At 35.7% G+C, this 19,139-nt stretch overlaps 3 protein-coding genes across 3 annotated transcripts; 1 reads left to right on the top strand and 2 right to left on the bottom strand.

Moving 5' to 3' along the window:
* Positions 1–976, bottom strand: LOC130469644 (uncharacterized). Its single transcript, XM_056839039.1, has 3 exons — positions 749–976; positions 365–598; positions 1–261 (listed from the first exon to the last, which is right to left on the bottom strand). The coding sequence occupies exons 1-3, from the start codon at positions 974–976 to the stop codon at positions 1–3; spliced, it is 723 nt and encodes a 240-aa protein (XP_056695017.1).
* Positions 977–1,695: 719 nt separating this feature from the next.
* On the top strand, positions 1,696–4,311 carry LOC130470297 (pathogenesis-related protein 1C-like). Its single transcript, XM_056840185.1, has one exon. It carries the CDS (start codon positions 1,801–1,803, stop codon positions 2,281–2,283), a length of 483 nt encoding a protein of 160 aa, XP_056696163.1. The 5' UTR covers positions 1,696–1,800; the 3' UTR covers positions 2,284–4,311.
* Positions 4,312–4,512: 201 nt separating this feature from the next.
* Positions 4,513–6,179, bottom strand: LOC110804026 (uncharacterized). Its single transcript, XM_022009580.2, has 2 exons — positions 5,945–6,179; positions 4,513–5,276 (listed from the first exon to the last, which is right to left on the bottom strand). Exon 2 carries the CDS (start codon positions 5,225–5,227, stop codon positions 4,814–4,816), a length of 414 nt encoding a protein of 137 aa, XP_021865272.1. The 5' UTR covers positions 5,228–5,276; positions 5,945–6,179; the 3' UTR covers positions 4,513–4,813.
* Positions 6,180–19,139: the final 12,960 nt, after the last annotated feature.

Here is a 19,139-nt window from a genome sequence, read left to right as displayed (position 1 = left end):
TCACCAAAGAATTTCCCCTGGTACCTTATCATACGCCTTCTCCAAATCAATGAAAACCATATGTAAATCCTTCTTCTTATCCCGATAATTCTCCATTAGTTCCCTTATAAGATGAATGGCCTCCATAGTCGATCTCCCAGGCATAAATCCGAACTGGTTCTCCGAAATTTTCACAATTCTCCTCAATCTTTGCTCAATAATCCGCTCCCAAAGTTTGACAGTATGACTCATTAGTTTGATTCCTCGATAGTTGGCACAATCCTGGACATCACCCTTATTCTTGTACAAGGGGATGATAGTACTTTTCCTCTACTCTAATGGCATCTTGTTACTTCTCCAAATCTTGTTGAAAAGTGTTGTTAACCATACAAGCTCTCTCTCTCTCCCAAGCATCTCCAGACTTCGATAGGTATACATCGGGCCCCACTGCCCTCTTACGTCCCATCTTTGTCAGTGTCATTTCGACTTCTCTCTTTTGAATTCTTCGCATAAAGTCTAGGTTAACCATATCGCGAGGGATATTTGTATCCCCAATATCACGCCCTTGATCCCCGTTGAACAATTTATCAAAGTAGAACCTCCATCTATCCTTGATTTCCTAATCTCCCACCAAAACTTTTTGATCGACATCTTTCACACATTTAATCATCCCGATGTCTCGCGTCTTTCTATCTCTCATTCGAGCAAGTCAATAGATGTCCTTTTCCCCTTCTTTTGTATCTAATCTTGCGTAAAGATCCTGATTTACCTTTGCTCTAGCTTCTCTTACGACCTTCTTTGCTTCTCTTTTAGCCTCCTTGTACTTCTCGTAGTTCTCATCACTTCTACATTTTCCCAACTCTTTATAGCATTCTCGTTTGCTCCTTATAGCTTGTTGGACAACTTCGTTCCACCAAAATGTGTCCTTACTTGGTGGCATGATTATTTTAGATTGCCCTAGGACCTCTTTCGCCACTCCCTTTAAAGTGTGCTCCATTCTTGTCCATAATGAGTCTATATCCAAATCCATATCACCGACCCAAATATCTTCACTTGCCACCTAGCTTTTCCACGAATCAAACACACTAAAATAAAATCAAACACACTAATAATTAAAAATAAATATAAAATAAAATTCATCCAAAATCAAACACTATTATAAAATAAAATTCAACCAAAAATCAAACACTAATCTAATATTAGAACGCCACATAGAAAGTCTAATGGTTTCAGCTCATGAAACCAATAGGAAAATAAGAATTCAAAATTATTTTTGAATTAAAAAAGTCGATTGTCACGTAGATAAAAAATTAGGTACCACGTAGATATTTTTATTAATTAATTACAAATATTACCCATATACAACTCCATCCAAAATCAAACACTCTCATAGTTAAAAGAAAAAAAAAATTCTAATAATTAAAAAAAAAATCTTAAAAAAATTTTTAATCTAAAAAATAAAAAAACTAATCTGCTCTAATATATAAAAAATAGCAGTTGGTATATATAGGAGTTTTATTTCAATTTTAGCAACTGGTACTACGTTAATAAATCTCTCCGGCCAATCGGTTGACAATTAACAGGAAATTAGTAATTAATATACAGTGAGGTCATAATCTTGACAAAATCTTAAGCTTATAGAAATATAAAACAAAAAATCGTGCCCTCCATTATCGAACATGCATTTGACAATCTAAGATCCTTTCAATCACCATATCATATAATTTATATAAATTAATCTTCTCCACTAAACATACTAACCAAAAATACAATCCTAAACACCCTTGTTTTAACAAAACAAATAAAAATAAGGCCTTCTCTATGGGCAAAAGCATAGCATTTTCTCTCCTCCTCGTGGCGGCCTTAGCATCCACCGTATCCCATGTCTCTGGGTCGGACAAAGACGCCTTCATGCGAGTCCACAACACGGCTAGAGCGTCCGTGGGACTCCCCCCATTCACTTGGGATTACAGGCTAGCTTCCTTTGCTCAATCATTTGCTAATAAACGTATTTATGATTGCCGTTTGGTACACTCGAATGGTCCCTACGGGGAGAACATATTCTGGGGTAGCGGTGGTTATTCAGCGGCTTTTGCTACACAGACATGGGTGGAAGAGCGTAGGTACTATGACTTATACTCTAACTCATGTCGCGGTGGCATGGATTGTGGACATTACACACAGATCGTCTGGAGGAGATCTACACGCCTCGGTTGTGCTAGGGTTACTTGCAGAAATGGTGGCGTTTTCGTTACCTGCAACTATGATCCTCCTGGCAACTACATTGGCTCCCGCCCCTACTGATTTTATTTCTGATATCTAATTGCATCACATTATTTTATTGGATAGATGAAAATGTTAAAAAGCTACTTATATTCTTGCTGAGCATATATGCAAAAACAGGAAATCTTCGATTCAAAAATAGTGTATACTTCAAAGCAAATGGAATGGAAAAGAAAATCGCAGTCAATATACCTCCATTATATTCCTTTGTTCTTAGCACTTGCGTTTTGTAGGCATTTCAAGACTAAGCTTCTTTGACATTGAAATCAAATACCACAAGATTTTAGAGTTTCCACCATGCAAAAAAATGGATTCTCTTTGGTTAATTAAGCTAGGTCAAAAAACTAAACTAGTATATATACGTGCTCTCCATAATGGATCATGCATCTCACAAACTACCTTCAATTCCCAAATATATGACCCTTTCAAGTTTTCTTACCTTTAAGCTTTCTTTGTTTTAACGGAGAATATTTTCAATGAAAACAACTTTCATAGGAAAACACAGTTGTTAATGTAAATTTTCATATGTTCGTTTGCTTAAAAAGAAATAGGGGTGCAGAGGACAGGATGGATGGGAAGAAAAGAAAAAGATAAAACTTATACAGAGGATAAGAATTAACAAGTAGGGACGGAAAGTGTGGCATTACTAGCTTACAGAAAGAAAATGTTTTTGTAGCCTTTTCCGGTTGTGTACTGTGGGTGCGGGGGTGAGAACTGAGAAGACATCAGACAATACAGAGCTAAGAGACATGCCACCATACCTTATAATTAACACTCCACTCTTCATAGCTCCTCAACGATCAATTTTGATTGCAGTTCAAATTCTACAATTTAGCAATGCTCCACTCTGTTACGACCTTTGCTGCAGACAGGTTCAAGTAGAACTGTGGTATACCTAGCACCAATTACACAGTTACGCTGCATAAATGAGTATTTAACAACACACCACAATAATCATGAAATGTTCATGCATAGATGCACTGGCCAAATCTGCTGAAAACTTTAATCTGTGCACAGATGGAAGTACTGGCCGCAAGAATGATGAGAAAATAGAAAATGAAATAAGTAAGGCAACAGCATAACCTTAATTAGATGACTTCAAGAAGCTTGAGTTGAGGGGATTGCTGAAAACTACATATCATTGATAACAGACAATAGAGAGATGAAGATAAACAAGGGAGCTCATGAATCATCATCATTGTGCTAATATAACATTTTAATCATATAGCAGGAATATTAATGCGTGAGGGAGCATCTACGTTTCTTTTCTAAAGCTTACTTAGATTTTTGTTCCAGCACCCGCGCACACACAAGTCTCGGTTGTAAGCTTTAGAAAAAGAACCATGGATGTTGTGGCATCAAATATAAAATATAATCGTACATCGTAGGCTTCATACCTTGCATAGTTTCTTGGTTGAGAAAATATACTTCCTTGAAAAGGATTTTAGAATTCCGGACGACTTGACCTGAAAAGTGAAGCAACAAGAAATACGAGACACTATTTTCACATGCTGCATAATATAATATTCATCACAGAAGGGAAAAAAAAAAAACAGCCCCTCTATGGATCGTTACCCCATTCCAATGATTCCACGTTTACATTCAAAACCTTAAGAATAACTAGAAATGCAAATAGACGATAATGTTTGTTAGGAAGTCTGGAACCATGAACTTATGTCATCGTCAAAACATGTAAATGAAGGTTTAGCTTCTTGCAGGGTTTATATATGAATGATTTTGTACACCATTCATCCAGAGAGGCAACTCTTAGGAGACAGAAGTTCAAAAACTCAAGAGTCAGTGTGCTCGACTTGCCTAAACAAGGTCGGAAACCTAAGAGCTTAACAGAAGCACAGATCAGAATTAAGATGCCAAGTGACAATTTATTCGGCAAGGGACGGGTTTACACTATAAGGTACAGAATTTAAAGATAACTTGAGTGATCAGATAATATAGAATTTGGGAGGGGGAGGAGTAACTTACTTCCAGCACACCTTTTCTCGTTACCTTTGGCTAAATCTTCAACTTAAAGGCGTCGGACAAATTCTAACCAAACCTTGTAACTTGTAACAAACAATATTCTGTGCTTGTTCAAGTAACCAATTAAAGCTGTTTGAAGCAACTCCTGCCTATGTTCCATAACAAGAGGAAGCACTCAATTGTAAATATCTACATGAGTCCAACCAAAAACTCTCATAAACTCCAAAAGACAAAAAAAAGTAGATGTAAAATAGTTTAGAAAACATAGAATGGAAATAAACAGACATAATATAGATAATCAGCAAAATAGCTAAAGAAAATATACATAGCTTATAACTTGTTCAAAATTCTAAATTAGCAAGTTATGTTCCTCATAGAAAAACCACAATCTCAATGGAGGGAAAGATTGAGCTTCAACACTTGATAAGAAACCGAAACATGTAGTATTAAAATACTGAACACAAAAAATGAGCCAATAAAAGACTGACCCTCAGTTCAAAGGACATCAAACCATCTGCCAAGACAAAACCAGGGTACTGAAAGAGTGAAAGTCATAGCAGATGCTTCAATTTCATTTGCATTTTACTCCAACTTCAGCAGCTCGGTGAGGCTTGCTTTTTCTCCTGCTTCCATTTTGTCTAAACCCTACAGATTTCACAAAGCCCTCAGTACTAGAATTGGCTTCTGAACCATTTTCCACCTCGGCAGTATCTGAATTCTCCTTCACTTGTGACGGCCTCTTCCTTTTTGTTCCATTCATAGCAGTAATTTCACCTTTTGAGCTTCTACTTGTTATTGAACTATTAGCATTTTCATCAAAATTCACTATTTTCTCAAACTCTTCATCTCCAACCTCTTCCTTCAATGATTTCTGTGGCCTTCCCCTTCTCTTAGATGCCTCAATGTTCTCCCCTTTCGCGTTCTCTACATCATCTTTAGCTGTAAACACGGTCTGCTTCTTGCCTTTTCCTTTAACTCTACCCATAATAAACAAATCCAGATAAAACAAACCTCAACACAATGTATCAAGGAACCTGCAAACAAGAACTAGCAAGTTTATATGGCCTATTACAACTTCTAAAGTAATGACATCACAATTGACAAGTCGATAACGAATCATGTCCTGCTGTCAAATCCATGATCAGCAGAATTCAAACTCAGTCTTCAACCACAGAGCAGGACACAAATTCTAATAAGTCCTCTTAACATTTACAGATTGTGCTACCAAGCTATAATCAACAAAAAATTAACAGTAACAAACTTAAACTCATTGAAACCTTTGTTGTAATCCTCATCCTTCTTGACCAAGCAGAAACGGGGTTATCAGAAAAACAAACATTTTTTTTGTAACTATAAATTCGTCATAAAATTAATGCTTTAAACCTAAAATCAAACTTAACAAAAAAATAATAAAAGGGTGGTCATCATTAATTTTATGCAAATATTATACAAAATCATACTTTCATTTAAGAATCTACATCCTTCAGTCAGAAGTCAGAAGTGTGATTGAGTAAATAATATATAATCAGATAACTCGAAAAATGAATTCTACAACATAAACACACACAAATACACAACTATAAAACATGCAGAGATTAAGAAGATTGAACTCACTAAAAAGATATGCTTAATTAGTTCATATTATGCATTGATCCAAAAAAAAAATACGGAGTACAAATAAATTGACAATCAAACAACAGACCTCAACTAACAACAGATTCCCATCATTGAAATGAAAAGTGAGGTAATCAAATTGTTAAGTTTGATTTTGGTTGAAATTATGATGTGGGTAAAGATAGAAATGATGTTTAGAGATTGGAAATTTGAAAAAGAAAGGAGTGGATTTGGGGGAGTGAATAGCAAACGAGAAGAAAATATGATGGAAAGTGGAAAAAAAAGAAAAAAAGGACATATTATTAAGTTATTAACAGGTATTTTGTTGAAAAGTTGTGGGCTGTTTAGGAAACATGAAATGAAAGGGCAAACAAGATTGTACAGTAGTACAGTACACTTGGGTTTGAGGTAGTCTCGATTCTTGCATCATTTGTTACAATGATTTTAGTTCCCACTCCGCTCATTTTTAGATGATACTAGTCTTATAGCCTACATATATCATATATGTGGACCTTTCTGCTATGATTATAATGTAAATGACCATTACTTAGAATTAATACCGCTTATATTAAAAAAAAATTCTTTTATCTTTAAATTTAATATAAATAATACTACCTCCGTTCCTAAAAGTTCTTTACGCTTTCCGTTTTAGTCCGTTCCTGAAAGTTCTTTACACTCCTACTTTATTCCATTTTTACTCCTATTTGGCCCACCATAACTTACCCACTCACAATACTTTAATATTAGTTTCCACCCACTCACATTGTTGGACAATTTATAGCCACTCATTTTCCATTTGTTACCCCCACCATCACATGTTCACCAAAATTCCTTAATTACCGTGCAAATAGTAACCGTAAAGATCATTTAGGAACGGAGGTAGTATATTTTAATGAATTTAATTACTTTATCTTTAAATTTAAATATACAATTTCTTTTATGAAAAAGTTTTTGTAATTTCTGAATTTCCCAAAATTAATTATTTGTATTTTCTGAAATTATTAAATAAAATAATTAAAAAAATTAATTTATAATTAACTTTATTTCTCTCTCCTCTTGCTTTAGATAATCCAATGTTATCAAAAATTATTGTCGGAGTTCCGATAATCGTTAAATCGACGCGGTCGTCCATTGTTCATGGGTGTCGTCGGAGTTCCTTAATCATCATAATGGTTTCGTTGTTGTTGCTTACCACAAAATTATGGGTTTTTGGTTTTAGGGTTGTTAGATCTGGAAATCAATGAGATGAAGAAGAGGGGGGTGTTGTGAATCAAAGAGCAATGAATTTTCGTGCTTGTTCCATCGAATTTGCAATGATTGTTGGTTGTCATGGCCGTAGAAACGAGAAACGACAGACTTTGGTGGCCGTAGGAAAAAATGGAGTCTCGACGGAAGTTTGGAAATTCGTCGGGCGTGTTAAATCTGTTGAAGAATTACTCCCTCCGTCCCGAAATACTTGACCTGTTTTCCTTATCGGGCCGTCCCTTAATACTTGACCTGTTTCTAAAAATGGAAATATTCTAACAATATTATATTATTTCTTACTCCATCCCTATTAACCCACCTACCCCCTACTCCATACAAAGAATAATTAAAAATTCAACCCCTACTCTCCCTCAACCCCACCCCTTTACACATTTCCCACTAACTACATTAAAATAATACCCCACTATCAACTACTACCTATTAAATTAAATAAGTCAATTCAAATCCCTTAAACTCTATGCCGGTCAAACCGGGTCGAGTATTCCGGGACGGAGGGAGTATTGTTTTAGTGTTAAATCTGGAATTCCGCTCGATTGAATGGTTGTCATGGCTGAAATTTGTATGACAAAGTTGCAGGTCTTCCGCTGACATGGGAGAAGGAAGGAATTGAGGTTTTTACTGAATATCCTTATGTTCTTGTGGACATTAACAACATCATGTATGGATAGTATCTAAACACTTTGTTGGGCGTTACCATCCTTATGTCCTTATGAAATTACTAACATCCTACATGGGTAGTAGCCAAAAACATTGTTGGGCGTTACCATATATCCTTATGTTCTAATGGATGCTACCAACATCATTCATGGATAGTATCCAAACACAATAAAAACATGATTTTTTCTTCCGACAGTGAAACCCTTCTACTCTGTTTCACTCTTTCTCCCCTCTAGTTTCTTGTTTAACCCACTCTCAGAATTGTACATTCAAACCCTAAATTCTATTCTTCTGAAACATAATTTCGCTCTCTTGAGTTTCAATTTCACCATCTTTCGTTTCAATTATCTGTTTTTTAAGCCCCTCCTCAGGTGTATTGAGCACTAAACTCTAACTAAAGTGTACATCAATTTATAATTAGTAGAATTTATAATGATTATGAGTCCTTGTTTCTTTATAAATGCAGGCGGAGGTTTCCCGATTACTTTCCAAATAAAAGATAGTGGCGAAAAACTACGGTGTTGGTCATGTCCGGAGGGATACAAGATGCAAATGGAAAGGGTTCCTTTGAAAGTGTTTTAGATGTAAGTAGATTAAATTTTGAATACAAAAGTCTTTCATTTGTTTTTGGCTTTGGATAATTTCTTATTTGTTTTCTCTTATGTCATGGTTGCATGAGTAGCGAATGAATGTTATAGAAAACCATGTGAATCAACTCAATTGGAGGATATCCAATATGGATTATACATTGAATCAAGTGAAGGACCTCATAATTAAGTCGATCAAAACAGGGGCGGTAAGGACACCAATCCGAATTCCCAGCTTGTAACGAGAACAACCTAAAGGGTAATCGAGGATTTTCAGTAACAATAACGGTATTACAGAGCATCAATTAATCTAAAAAATGCATACATAAATCAAAGTAAACATAAATAAACATTAAGTAACCCCATAAAAGTAACAGTACACATGACCATAAAGTTCCAAAACTTCATTTGTAACTAAAAAAACTTTTTTAAAAAAATATCACTATAACAATAACAAATTATATAAAAATATTTATTTCTTAGGAGCAACCGACTTCTCAATAACTCCTAAAGCTTTAGAAGATTCACCCTTCACATTTTGTAAGGCCTTACTCCCCTTTTTCTTCGAAACTAAATCAACAACATTTTTCGGTTGGATTACCACAACAGATTGAGCATCAAATACAACTCGAGTTGAAGTTCTTAACTTCTTATTTCCCTTGGCTGGTAAATCAGCAATAATCTCTTCTTTCACAATAAATGAACTATTTCTAGGTCTCTTCTTGGACTCCACCTTCTTCAAACCCTCAAGACTTCTCTTAGGCCTGGTTAGAGACTTCAAAAAATTAGGGGGACACCCTTCCGATCACCCTTCTGATCATCCACCTGATCACCCTCTTCATCACACTTACTACGCTGAGAATATCACATCGTCATCTCCCTGTGACTGACAATTAACATCAGAATTGTAATCGTCATCTCCCTGGGACTGATAAGTAACATCATCATTATCAGGAACCTTACTCTGCTTGACTGTCGTGGAATGACAATATTTAGACCAACAAGAATTTCATATACAACGTTTGTAATCATCTTTAGGGCTTTCAAAGTAGCCTCCTTGAGAGAAGCTTTTGTCTTAATGTCATTGGCTTTCTTCAAATCTACATAACACAAAAAAAACATCAAAAACGAATTATGAATATGAAGTAACATCTTCCATATGAAGCATGGAAAGTAATGCCATACACCATAGGTAACATTAAACATGATTATGAAGTAATATCTGCAACACAAAAAAGGTAACATAAATATGAATATGAAGTAATATCTTCCATACGAAGTAATATCTTTCATACAGCAAAATGTAACATGTAACAGACAAATGAAATAACATCTTTCATATAGCAAAAGTAACATGTAATATGCATATGAAGTAACATCTTCCATATAACAAAGGTAACATGTAACATGAATATGTAGTAATTAACCTCTCAAATCTATATATAAAATATAAATAACATATGAAAAAATAAAGAATGAAATAAAAGTAACTACTAAAATGTAACACACGTGAAAAATACAGATCTATCACACATACATAATAATGCCTATTGAAGATAACAAGTAACAAGGAATTGTAAGAGAAGTAACTAATACCATACATATCAAGTAACATCAGAAATACATAAACAAATATGACAGTAATAAAACAGTTACCTACATTATAAATTATATATGAAAGTAAAACCACTACATACATAGTAATACCTTAGATAAACAAGTAATAGGAACTCCAAAAACAAGAAATCCACAATACACGCCACGAACAACAATGGAATCACTAGAGGAACCCAATCGTAAAATTACTAGACAAAATTGACGCATTGAAAGATTTTTTTTTTTGTTTGACAATATAATACAAAAAGTAACTACGAGCCTTTTCTAGCACTAACTGCCAGATTATGAGCTCTAATGACAGAGTTTCTACCTACTTTCATAATTTTAAAGAAACTAAGACCATTAGCTGCATCTTTTATATCTTCTACAATTCCCTGCGTGTCTTTGTTTCCTAGGTTCTGATTCTGGAATGCTCTCACCAACTCCAGCGAATCTGTGTATATGATCAAGTTGGTCTCTCCTACTGGAAGGAGCTCAACCGCCTTGAGTGCAGCGTATGCTTCAGCCTGCCCCGCATCTATAGCAAAGATCTTGGCACTATGTTCTGAGACGGCATTACCTTGTCGGGTAAAGACTAACCCTACTGCAGCTTCCCAGGTTGTGTTGTTTTCCTTGGATTTCCGTTTCCATGCTCCATCGACTAATGCAATCAAAGGAAAACTTGTTGTCTGGTCTCCTGAAGACCACGATGCCGCTTCTTTAGCTATAGACGAAGGAGTTGTGGGTTGCGGTACTCCATAGCTAATCCTCCTTTCTGTGGTGTTAACCCATCTTAGCTTCTAGTTCTTGGCACAGGCCATGATAGCTAGGGGGTTAGCTTGTTGGCTTTTGAAGATGCAATCGTTCCTGTGAAGCCAGACGCTCCACATAATGCACACAAAGTCAGCCAGCCGCGAATGATCTTCACGGTCTTCCCTTATGAAGTAGGTGATATAGTTTTTGATCCAATCACAAAGAGGTAAGGTCTCTGGTTGTTGTGGAGTGATACCCAGATTGCTGGCCTTCCACACTCGCCTTGTGATTTCACAATCTCTAAAAAAATGACTAGGGGATTCGTCTTTCATCTTACATAAAATGCATTCTTTGTTGACGTCGATTCTTCGCTTGAGGAGATTGTCTTTTGTGGCAATTTCATAGTGAACTATTTTCCAGATGAACATCTTCCATTTCGGAAATAAGTCTTGCTTCCATCATCTCTTCCAAAAGTGATCTCTACTTTGGTTCCCCTCTTGTAGGGGATCATTTAACATCCAGTAGCCAGATTTCGAGTCATACCCTCCTGATTTGGAGAGGATCCATTCCCACGAGTCTTCCTTCGCTATTTTTGGAATATGTTGAGCCAAAATGATTTTAGCAGAATCTTTATGAAAGTAACCCCAGATATCAGAGGCTTTCCATGAGTTATCTATTGTGATCAGTTCAGATACTAGCATTGGTCTGTGGTCACCCATGGAGCTAAGGTGTTTGAATTTGACTTGGTGAGGGCCTGCCCATCGGTCTTCTATAATTCTGATTGTGTTCCCATTGCCTAGCCTTTTTTTCAACCCCGCCTTCATCACTCCAATTCTTCGTAATATGCCTTTGGTGCTCCAAGTAGCTGAGGTTGGAGGATCTTTATTCACTGCCTTGTCAAACCAATCGGCCCCATATTTAGCCTTGAATAATCTGCTTTCCAGGAGGTCTGGTTTGGAGTACGTTCTCCAGGCTTGTCTGAAAAGAGTTGCGTGGTTTAGGTGGAAGAGATTCCACAAACTCAGCCCCCCATTGTTCTTGTGTGATTGAAGCAGCTCTGTTTTTTTCCAATAGATCGGTTTCTTGTCCATTGTGGTCGACCAACAGAAACGAAGCATAAGGGAGGAGATTTTTTTCAAAACCACTTTTGGGATTTGGTATATTGCCATAATGTGAGAGGCCATTGTCGCAATGATGGAGTTGATGAGGAGAAGCTTTCCGGGTTGAGACAGAGATAAGGATTTCCATGAGCTGAATTTATGCACTATCCTTTGGGTGAGGTCATCGTATGCTGTAGAAGAACGTCCGTCAATCTCCATTGGGCATCCCAGGTACGTGCCAAGTGAGTCATTTGTTTTTACTCCGATTAGTCTTCGAAGAATTTTCCGGAATTTGTTGTGTGTGTTCTTGGAGAAGATGACATAAGATTTGTGGAGGTTAACCATCTCCCCTGAAATACCACAGAATTCATCCATTGCTTTTTTCATCTCTACAAAATTCGGAATGTTAGCATTTAAAAAGAAAAGAGCATCGTCTGCAAAAAATATGTGATTAATCTGGGGAGCTCTATGAGAGATCTTTAACCCCTGCACTTTTCCTTCCGATTGCAGCCTCGAGAGCTTCCTGGAAAGAACGTCCATTCCCAATATGAACAAGTAAGGGGATAGGGGATCCCCTTGTCGTAGACCTGCTTGAGGAATAATTTTATCAGTTGGCTCTCCATTAACTAAAACTGAATAGGAAACTGTGGTGACACACTGCATGAGCCATTGGATCCATTTTTCCGGGAATTGCATTGCTTTGAGGACCTTCTCGATGAATGTCCAACTGACCCGATCATAAGCTTTGTTGAGATCCATTTTGAACACTGCTGACATCTTGTTGCCTTTCTTCTTCCTGATCGAGTTCATCATCTCATGAGCTATCCAACAATTGTCTGCTATTATGCGCCCTGGAACGAAGGCGTTTTGATAGTCTCCAACTAGGTCCTGCATGATACACTTCATTCTTCGAACAATGCACTTTGTAATGATCTTGAGAGTGGTATTGCATAGGCTAATAGGCCTGAAGTCGCCTACAGTTTCAGGTCTTTCAACCTTTGGAATCAAGGTGATGTAGGTCTCATTCATTTCCCTCAAAAGATATCCACCTTCAAAGAAACTCAATACTGCCTCTTCCACCTCTTTGTGGATAATAGGCCATTTTTTCTGAAAAAAAGAGGGAGGTATGGGAGGTATACCATCTGGTCCAGGGGATTTTTCGCCCTTCATGCTAAACACGGCTTCCTTGATTTCCTGCAAAGAAAAGGGCTTATTTAAAAGGTTAGAGTGCTGCTCTGTTAAACATGGCGAGTCGGCTAGCCAATAATCCCAAGTGGAGGCATCTATGGGCTGTTGATTGCTAGGGGTGAATAACCCCTTGTAGAAGAGTGAGAATTCTTGTTTTATGTCTGCATCTGTAGATAACCAGATTCCTTTTCTCGATTTGAGTGCACGAATTTCGTTTCTGCCTTTCCTGGAGGTGGCACTCTTGAAGAAAAAGGAAGTGGACTGATCGCCCATTGAGTCCCATTTTGAACGCGATCTTTGCTTCCAGTATTGAAGTTTTATGTCCAAACAAAGGCTCGCTTCTCTTCGAGCTGAGATAGCTTCATGGCCCTGCTCCAAACTGACCATACCTGATTGGGAGTCAAGTAACTCTTCTGTAATTTTCTTCCAGTCTAGTTGGTGTTTCTTTTTGAAGTCTAAACACCATTTTTTGCAATCTCTCAAAGTATGCCTTAGGTTATGCTGTAACAGGAACATGCTTGAGCCAGTAGTACTATCTGCCCATGATGTTTCAATGAGTGTGTGGGTTTGAGGGCTATCAAGGCACCAAGTCTCAAGCTTATACGGCCTTTTTCTCCCAGCAGCTTTCGGTTCACACTCAATAACAATGGGTCCATGATCAGACAGTAGGATGGGGAGATTCCAGATAATCGCATTTGGGAAGCGAAGACGCCAATCGTTAAAGCAATACGCCCTATCAAGTCGTTCATAGATCGTGGCATCACCCTCACGATTATTGCACCAAGTAAAGGAAGAGCCATGGAATGGTAAGTCAGTTAAGCCACAATCGATCTTCCACTTAGCAAATTGGTGGAGGCCTAAAATAGTCGAGTTTCCACCAAGCTTTTGTGAGTTGTTTTCTAGTTGGTTGAAATCACCAACTATCAGAAGCTGGCCTGGGTGAGACCAAATCATCCCTCTCAAAGTTTCCCAAACAATGTTACGGTCAGCAATGTACGGTGAGCCATACACACATAGCACATAGGAAGAGATTTTCAATTCATCACACACATTACACATGATATAATTCGAGTCCTTGAAGAGGACGTTGACTGACGCATTGAAAGCTTAAACTAGCAACATTGAGGCTTGAATTTCTGCCCTACAATCTCAACTTCGCGATTCTTTTGTCACCAAAAGACCCCCTTGTAACGAAGCTTGCCCTTCAATCTCCACCGTCGCTTCCAACCTCGATCAGTCGCCATGGATTAATGCCCAATGCTATTTATCGTTTCAGTCTTTATCTTTTTCTCCCATCTTTCCCTCTTTCGGTGTTGATGGTCTCTTTTCATTTTAATTTCGAATTCAATTTTTTTCCCCTCTAATTTTGCTGGTTTTTGTTTCTTTGAAACTAATTTAATATTTTTTTCCCCGAAATGTGATCCAATTCCTGAAATTTGGTGTGTTTTGTAATTGTTATACCTTATACAACACTGTTATAATAAGTCAATATAGGATTAGTTCAATTGTTGATTTTTCAATGTTTGATGTTGTTCTGGCTCAAAATTGAGGGAAATGAATCTCTTTCTGGCTTAATCAAATCATTAAATCTCAGAGGAAAGAGGAAGAAGAAAGAAACCAGAAGAGAAAGAAGAAAATAACAGAAAAAGAAAAGAAAAGATTAAATTATTTTATAAATAAATTACAATGAATGGTTGCATGACATGTGTATAGATGATCCGTTATATCGAGTTGGTGGTCGGTTGGGTGCAATAGAAGTTAATGAAATGTAAATGTTAGATTATTAGATAATAATCAAAAGATTGGATTGGTAATGGAAAATCGTCGAAAGGATTGGATTATTTAAAACAATGACGAAATCACTAAACACCCAGGTAGTAATTGATAAAATTTCTTTTTAGAAAATCACGTTACTACCTAGTACCTACCCGAGAAATTTCAAAACAATCCCCTTGATTGACATATCAAGTGGCATTTTCGTAATTACAATAAGTAAATATACAATCTAGAAATTGCAATGTACAATATATTTGATATTTAAAAAAATTAAAAATAAAAGAAAATAATTTTAATATAAAAAGATATTATACACCTAAATATGTAGATTGTATATTTTGATAATTTATTTACGAAAATACCCCTTGATATATTTACTCGCCAATCAAGGGGATTGACTCATTGACTGGTTGGAGCTTGTACCTACCCGATTGAAAGAATTATGTCCTTAGACATTTCCGGCAATTACTAAATATAAATAGGAATTAATTATGAAGATAATAAGTTAATTATTTTAGTAATCATATTTGCTTGCTAGAGAATAAATGTGATTAGCAGGACAATATTGATTGGACCTACAACTAAAATATATTAATCCTATAAGGTCACACATATAAGCATTAATTGGAATGGGCCCAAAAGGCCCGATGGCAACCGGTCTGTTAAGGGAAGAATGTTGGGCTTTGGTTTTGTGTTAACCTAAAACTCTCACATTATAATAGTTATAATGTCAGGGATTTAGAAATCACGTTCATTCAATATATCTGACAAAAAAAAAAAACACAAAAACCCTAATTCTAATTCTCTAAACGCCGTACATCCCAAACAAAGCAAGAGACAGATTGTGATCGTTCTCTTCCGTACTAGCATACGTGGGATTCAATTCGTGCTTGTGGACTGAGTAGAGGAGCAACAAGTGGGGCTCTAAGATCTTCGAAGCTTGCATACGAACGGGAGAACACGCTTCAAAGGTGATTATTCTTTCGACTTAATCTGATCTATACTATTGTTATGCATGAGATCCTGTGATAGATGTTAGGAAATTGTTTCCTGAAATTCCGCTTTATGCATCTATATGTTCCTACAGTGGTATCAGTTTTAGCCTCTTGCATAATATTTTATGATCATGATTGTATGCAACATTATTATTTTGATTCAATTAAGGGAAGATTTATTTATGGCTTGAATTTGCAAAATTAATATATGATATTAATTGATTGGAATCATTAAATCGTGATTTAATTAATTTTTGCTCAAAATAAATTTATAAAATTCCGAAATTTTTATCTCAGGGTCGAAATTAACTGTTAATATCTCATAAAAATTTTCGGATTTTTTAAAATTAAATTCGTCAGATTTTAAATTATTTAATGGTTAATAAGATTAATCATGAAATAATTTGTTAACAATTAAAGATTTGATTTTTAATTTGTTAAATAAATCTACTGATTATCCCCTAATTTTTATACAATAGCCGAAATTTTTTGGTAATTTTTTAACTAATTTTCGGAATTTTTGTATATTAATTATTGAATTTGGTTAATTTGTATGTTTAATTCGATTAATCATAAAATTTAAGGATAACAATTAAAAATTTTGATTTTATTTGTTAAGAAAATTCAATAGATCTGCCTGGTAATTTAATTCGAATTTTTCGGACAATAATTGTTATTTTCTTGAATTATTTGAATAAAATGAGATAATTATGCCTTAAATTTTGAATTCTTGTTAGATTTAATTTTAATAAAGAGTTTAAATTGAAATCTAACTTCTAACAACCCTAAAATTCAGTTTAAGGATTGTTAATTTATTCAATTTTTTTGCCATTATTTTCGGATAATTAAACCCTAATTAAATTGTTAATCTTTAACAAAAGTTGAATAAAGATTAATTTAATTTAGGTAATTGTTACCCAAATTAAAATAACAACCTCCATGGCTGGGTGGCCACCACCCGCGACGGTGGAGCCACGGTGGAGGATAATTAGGGCGGCGTTCCGGCGGGAAAAGGGAATTAAAAATTGGAAATAAGATCTCCTAATTTTTTGGAAAAGTTAGAAATTTTCTCAAATTAAAGATTGTTTTCCAAAAGGTTTTGGGAAATAGTCTGGGTTGAAGGTTTTGGAAATTTGGTGTTTTGGTTCGATTCTCATTTATTAATTGAAATTGATAAGAAGAGTTGGAAATTAACTTGGGTTTAGTTCTTCTAAATTAAAAATAATTTCCAAAATATATTTTGAGTAACTTGAAAATATTTTTTTTTGAAAAACATATTTTCAATGTTGAGCATAAATCCATAAATTTCCTTTCAAATGCAAATTTTTGATTAATAAGATTATTCTAGCCATATTTAAATAGTAATTGAATTAAAATAATAAAGTTTCCCAAATAACGTTAAACTTAAATTGTTTAAGTTTTTTAGTATTATTTTGGAAATGTTATTTGCTTATTAATAGTTAATAAGTAAATAATTTTTGTCTAATATATTTTAATATTATATGCGTGTATGGAATATTATGATATTTTGTTACAGGCAAGTGACTAGTATGGCCCAAAATAGGATAGAAAATACGATCTGCGTATCGTTTTGTATTCTTGTAAATTTTGAAATACGATCTGCGCATCGTTCTGTATTGTTGTAATTTAATTTAAAAGTTTAAATTAGATTATAAAGTTCGTATTATGAGTTCGATGAAGTAAGAAGGTTCAATCAAAAATTCAAGGATGGAGATCCAAGAAAGATGAACAGGAACCCAAGAAGATTTGAGCTTATTTTTTAGGGGCCATACTAGGATCACATTTATTTTTATGCATTTTATATTGCCTTAAAATGCTTATTGAGTTTATGTATGTGGTTATTTAAAGCAATGTGTTCAATTTTAATTAACCAACATAGTAAACTTAGGTCCCAAAATAATATTGAGTTTAAGTGCTTTTCCATACAACACCTATAAAGCCTTAGATCATGAGTAATAGGTTCTGCCAAAGCAGGGTGTTGCTTATAATTCCGGGGATAGTAGGGTAGGTTTTTTGAAACTTACATGTTAATGTTTGGTTTAACTCAACAAAACTATCAAAAGACAAAGTTTTGGGTTTTGAAGCTAAGAGATAGGAAAATACAAAGAGTTGTTAACCTGTCTACCAAGAGTTATAATCAGTTATAATTAGTAAAATGTTTACTTACCTCGAATACTATAAATTAAAGTAGCAGGGCCAAAGTCCGTTTGATTGTAGTGGGAGGGGATCTTGGTTAATTCTTTATTCAATGGGGACTTCTAATTTTGAATAAAGGGTAGTAGTGAATTGAATTTGTTTAATTGCTACTTTTGATAAACATTATATTGAATCTTGCTTTACTTTTTATTGTAGTTATCATGTCTGGTGCAAACAACTCTACTTTTAACTTGCGCCCTCTAATTGAAAAAGACAAACTGAATGCTACCAACTTCCTACAATGGCAAATGGCTGTGAGAATTGTTCTCAGAGCGGAAGGAAAAGAAAGTGTTCTTGACAATCCTCTCCCTGAACCCTTGCCAGAAAATGCTACTGCAGCTCAAAAGCGAGCTAGACAAACTCTAGAGGATAACTCCTTGCAAGTAACATGCTTGATGCTTGCTTGCATGGAACCAGAGTATCAAAAACGTTTTGATGGTCTGGATGCCTACAGCATAATCCAGCAACTGAAAACTTTGTTTCAGAAAAATGCTAGATTGGAGAGATTTGAAGCAAACTGCAAACTTCTGGATTCCAAGTTGGAAGAGGGGAAGCCCGTTGGTCCGCATGTGTTCGATTTGATTGGACATTTTCAGACCATGGAGAAATTGGGTTTCCCTTATCCTAAGGACCTGGCAACTGACATAGTCATCAGATCCTTGCCTGAAGATTTTCATAACTTTAAGTTGAACTTCTACATGCAAGGAGGGGAGGCTACCCTGCAAGAGTTGCATGGTTCACTAATTCAGGCTGAGAGAAACTTACCAAGTAAACCTAAACATAAGGATGTTCTAATGGTTAGTAAAGGTAAGCAGTTCAAGAAGAAAGGGGCTCCCATGAAGAAGAACAAGGGCAAGGTAGTTGCCAATGAGAACTCTTCAACCAAGCCAAAGGCCACTCCCAAGGCTAAGGTAGCTGCTCAACATGAGTGCTACCACTGCCACAAGATTGGTCATTGGAAGAGGAACTGCCCCAAATATCTGGAGGATAAGAAGACTGGTGCTTTAACTTCAGGTATCTATGTCATAGTAGTTAATTTAGCTACAACTGCTTCTTGGGTATTTGATACCGCTTGTGGATCTCACATTATTGGTAATGTACAGGGACTAAAAAGAAGTAGGAGCTTGAGCAAAGGCGAAGTGGATCTC

Source organism: Spinacia oleracea, chromosome 3 (assembly GCF_020520425.1).
Source record: "Spinacia oleracea cultivar Varoflay chromosome 3, BTI_SOV_V1, whole genome shotgun sequence".
NCBI classification, from domain to species: domain Eukaryota; kingdom Viridiplantae; phylum Streptophyta; class Magnoliopsida; order Caryophyllales; family Amaranthaceae; genus Spinacia; species Spinacia oleracea.
This window is presented reverse-complemented; position numbering and strand designations above follow the sequence as displayed.